Source organism: Drosophila nasuta, chromosome 3 (assembly GCF_023558535.2).
Source record: "Drosophila nasuta strain 15112-1781.00 chromosome 3, ASM2355853v1, whole genome shotgun sequence".
Taxonomy (NCBI): domain Eukaryota; kingdom Metazoa; phylum Arthropoda; class Insecta; order Diptera; family Drosophilidae; genus Drosophila; species Drosophila nasuta.
The window spans coordinates 2,576,232-2,580,484 of record NC_083457.1 but is presented as its reverse complement, the minus strand read 5'-3'; the positions used below and the strand labels follow the sequence as shown (position 1 = coordinate 2,580,484).

The 4,253-nt window shown below is 33.6% G+C and overlaps 1 protein-coding gene across 1 annotated transcript; it reads right to left on the bottom strand.

Moving 5' to 3' along the window:
• Positions 1-2,738: 2,738 nt before the first annotated feature.
• Positions 2,739-3,320, bottom strand: LOC132790631 (general odorant-binding protein 56h). Its single transcript, XM_060799235.1, has 2 exons — positions 3,237-3,320; positions 2,739-3,178 (listed from the first exon to the last, which is right to left on the bottom strand). The coding sequence occupies exons 1-2, from the start codon at positions 3,291-3,293 to the stop codon at positions 2,828-2,830; spliced, it is 408 nt and encodes a 135-aa protein (XP_060655218.1). The 5' UTR covers positions 3,294-3,320; the 3' UTR covers positions 2,739-2,827.
• Between the last annotated feature and the right edge of the window lie 933 nt (positions 3,321-4,253).

Here is a 4,253-nt window from a genome sequence, read left to right as displayed (position 1 = left end):
CAAATGTCGCTTCCGGAGGGTGGCAAGTTTTTGTTTTTCCAATTTTTTGCAGCCTAACTGCAGGACACTTCAGTTAGTTGCCATGATGCAATTCAATGTCATATCCTTGAAAGTTGAAAAACTGACTGCACGAATGGGGCTTTCGACGAGTCTATGGGAATATATACATATATCTCTCTCAAAAAAGGTTGCTAAAAAAAGCTAAAGTTTTATTATTGAAAGTTCATCGATGAATGTGAAAAGCGGGAGGAAAAAACAGACGCTGGCTAGGATACTCAGCTGACTGCAGTTTGGAGCCAGTTTCCTTGCGGCTGCTTACAGCCCATTTCCTTTTATACATTTTCAACATTTTCAATTTCTTTTGTGTATGCAATGCCACATTGTAAGCAGTTGTCCTGCAATCCTACTCTACTAATTTCCTCGACCGGTCTTGCAAACGAGTCCAGACGACGTCAGCGGCATATCCTGCCAGCCTTCCAGCCTGCCAGCTTGCCGGCCTGCCAGGATGTCTGGGATGTCTGACTCTCTGCTTAGCCAGCATTTGTATGTAGGCAATGCGTTTGGGGGACGCCGTTGTTTGCATTTTTATTTGTATTTCATTTTCAATTGACTACCAGAAGGAGCAACAGCAGCAGCAGCAACAGCAGGCGCAGAGTAGAAGCCGCTTCCACCTGCGGGGTTACCTGAACTTTACAGTTAGCGCTTTGTGTACTTCAGCCATTCATCAGAGTTATTTACTTTTTAACGAGTTGATTTCATTCAATTTGTTTGCCTAGGTTTCAGTGGCTATTACTGACTGCAAAGGAAAAGGGTTGGATCAGGTTGATTACTCTGACATTGCGCACTCTTCAAGGATCCACAGGCTAACCTCATACTTGGTAATAATCACAAGTAATGCTTTATCTTATGCATCGCAATTTAACAAATCAAATTAAATTAAACGAATATATTGGTATATTATGTATTTGATATCTAATTGTATTTAAATTTTAGTTTTGGCAACTTCATTGTTATTTGCTTTGACACTAACAACTTACTCGTATTTACATAAGAAGTCGAAGAAAATCGAATAGCAAACGTAATTTTGAACATAGAGCTAGTTTTTTTATATCTAGAGTATTTATAACATGGTACATTTTAAATGAATTAGTAAATCGATATATCAAATACAGCCTTCGGTAGATTTCAGTATTTTGTTCAGTAATTTAGTCTATTTTAAAAATAAGACTTAATTCTTTTACTTTTATTATTTGTTATTATTATTCTTGAGTCTTTATGATTTTAAATGTTATAGTATATCGATATACGAAATATAACCTTTTAGTACTGTTCAGTATATGTTCATTTAGTCATTTTAAAAAAATTACCGCATTGATTTGCATCCCATTCTACTGTAGGCTACTTATACTTTTATTCTTTGGCATCTTCGTCTCAAAATTAAAGTTCGAGTTGCCAAGGGTATTTTACTGATTTTAAATTTTAGTTTGTTTTTCTTTCGCCTTATTTGGTTGCCAGCTTCGTTCTCGTGTTTCTCGCTTGGGTCGTACCAAGTTTTCAGTGCCTTTCGGCGTTTTTCGGTTTCAATAAATATTTTTACAATGCACAAATTAAAAATTCTTCGTTATAATAATAGAAGATGGCCCGAAAAATGGCAAACAGACTGCCCACAAGCTGTGAAAGCATCGTTTGTCTGTTTATCAACAAAACTTTGTATGCCCTCTGATAACAACAAGAATAACAGCAAATAGCAACAGCATCGAAGTGTCCCGGTCCTGGCCAATTCGATTGAGATTGTTGCCTGTGGCTATGATTTTATGAGCATTCTGTTTGACTTCAGCAAGCGTTCGGAAATAATTAAATTGTTCACATTTTACAGATGCTCCGCAATGTTCTCAAAGTACTCTACTGACAACCAAACCAACAGAATGTTCAAAAGTACTAAGCGTATTTTTTTACACAGTGGCGCCATCCGTTGGACGTTAGCAGAATGCCAATAAGTAGCTTAAATGAAAAAACTGCACTAAATTTTGGAGTTTGTGAAAGTTACAAGACTTAAGCGAAAATATTAGATAATTGAGGAAATCTAATTTAGCAACTGTCGCCATCTGCTTCGAATGTTCTTAGAAGTTTTCTGTTAAAATTTGTTCCTAGTTAGTTGCTTCCAGACCACGAAATTTAAACTGATGTTAGTTATTTTTTTGATAAAGCTTTTGTTAGAGAACAAATAAGAATTCTACATAAATAAACAATTTTAATTTAAGAATGACCATGCATATAATGACATAAATCCAGAGCGTTATGAAGTAATTTTCGTATTTTTTTACAAAACGTTGAATAGGATTGTATTGCTTTTTCGTCAACAGTAACGTCATTTCTAAGCAGGTATTCAATTAGAACTAAATTATATATTTGAGTTTATTAATACAAAATACTTTTCTGTCTCATATCTCAAATTGTGCTATAATGAAAGTCTCGTAGTGTCGTCAAGAAACCCGATTAAGGAACGTTACAATAATTTTAGCGATAAATACAAAGTTCGAAAATAAAATACTTTAACTTAACTGTCTAGTATGTACTTATATCGAATTTGCTAAATAATTAATAATTTTAGTTCAAAAAATTTAAAAATCAGTTCTTATAGTGAGTTATCTTAAAAATGTTTGCAATTAACTACTCCAAAAATAATTTTTTTCTACTAATGTTCAACACCCTGTTCATTAAATTTGTTTTAATTTTAGAAGTTAACTTGTTTTGCTGTATGAATTCGATTTATTTTGCTGATTTAAGTGCATTGGCTTGACAATCTGTTAATCTATGCAAGTGCAGTTCATATATTCAACATATCATTGGCGTGTTTCTCAAAGCAGACCATCATCTTAAAGGCTGTGTCGCAGGGATTGCTGCCAACGATGCTGCCACAAGCAGTGAGGGCATTTTGTACCTGAGCTTTAAGATTGGCATCGGGGAAATTCGCCAATATCTGGTCATTCAGCAGAGTGCCTTTGTCATTCATAAATCCAAACTTCACAAAGATGCATTGGGTGGCACACTTCATGTTGTCCTTGGCATCTTCAGGCTTCAATTTTCCCGATTTTAGATCCATCAAGTCCTGTGTGCTGACACCGTTCTCAGTCATGCAATCATTGAGAATTTCAGCAGCCTTCTCAGCGGAACTGGCCTACATTATACGAAATAAATTACAATCCAAAAATAAACTTTGAAAATTAAATACTAACTATAAGGAATCCAGTTAGACAACTGAGCAATAATGCCAATGCGAATGTTGTCTTCATTTTGCGCTAGTTTTGAGTGCACTAAGTAAAACTTTAGACTGAAACTGCACTTTTATAGTGAATGCCCAGTTTTGTAACTGCATTTGTCAATCTGCTATTTGTTCTCCAATGATTATCATCAGCAATCGGTTCCGCTTGGCGAGCAAGTGAGAGTAGTCAATGTCAATGCCATTTGCCACTGTTATGGACTTACTTTGTGTATGGTGTAATTAATAATGTAATCAAATTATTTCATATTTATTTTCAGAGATTCTCTCTCATTTCCACGTCATCAACAAATTTTTTTTGCTCTGCGTTATCTAGTGGTAAAGTTTATTATAGAAAACAAAACTAATTTTATTCTTTACAATTCTATTGAAAATAAATCATTGATTGCTCTCAAATGTTCATTATTCATCATTCATTAATAACAAATTTGGTGTGATTTGTCTATTCAGTACTCAAATAACAATAATACATTAATCAACTATTTCACTTAATAATAATTTTATTAAAAAAAAAGAAACTCTTTTAGAGTTTTTCATCACATACAAAATTTGAAACCAGAAACTAATTTTCTATTTCAACTGCAATTCGTAACGACCCAAACTCTAAATTTAAGCTTCACTATCTTTCAATTTTAATTACTTCAGCGATTTGCCTAATATTACATAATTCCTGGTGCATTTTCCCATCATCTATAACTATGATTAAATGAAATTGTTTACTGCAAATGCCCCGCAGAAATGCAACAAAATCATTTGTGTTTTACATTTTGTCATTGAATATCTTGATTACCTGTTTTGTTGTTGTTGTTGTTGTTGATGTTTTTATTATTTTTGCAACAATTTTGCGTTTTGTGTATATTAATTAATAACGTTTTGTTGTAACTGCTATCTAATTTTTTCTGTGCACGCGCTTCATTAAATTCTGCATATTACATAATTTTGTATAATGTTAATTGCATTTTCATGACATTAT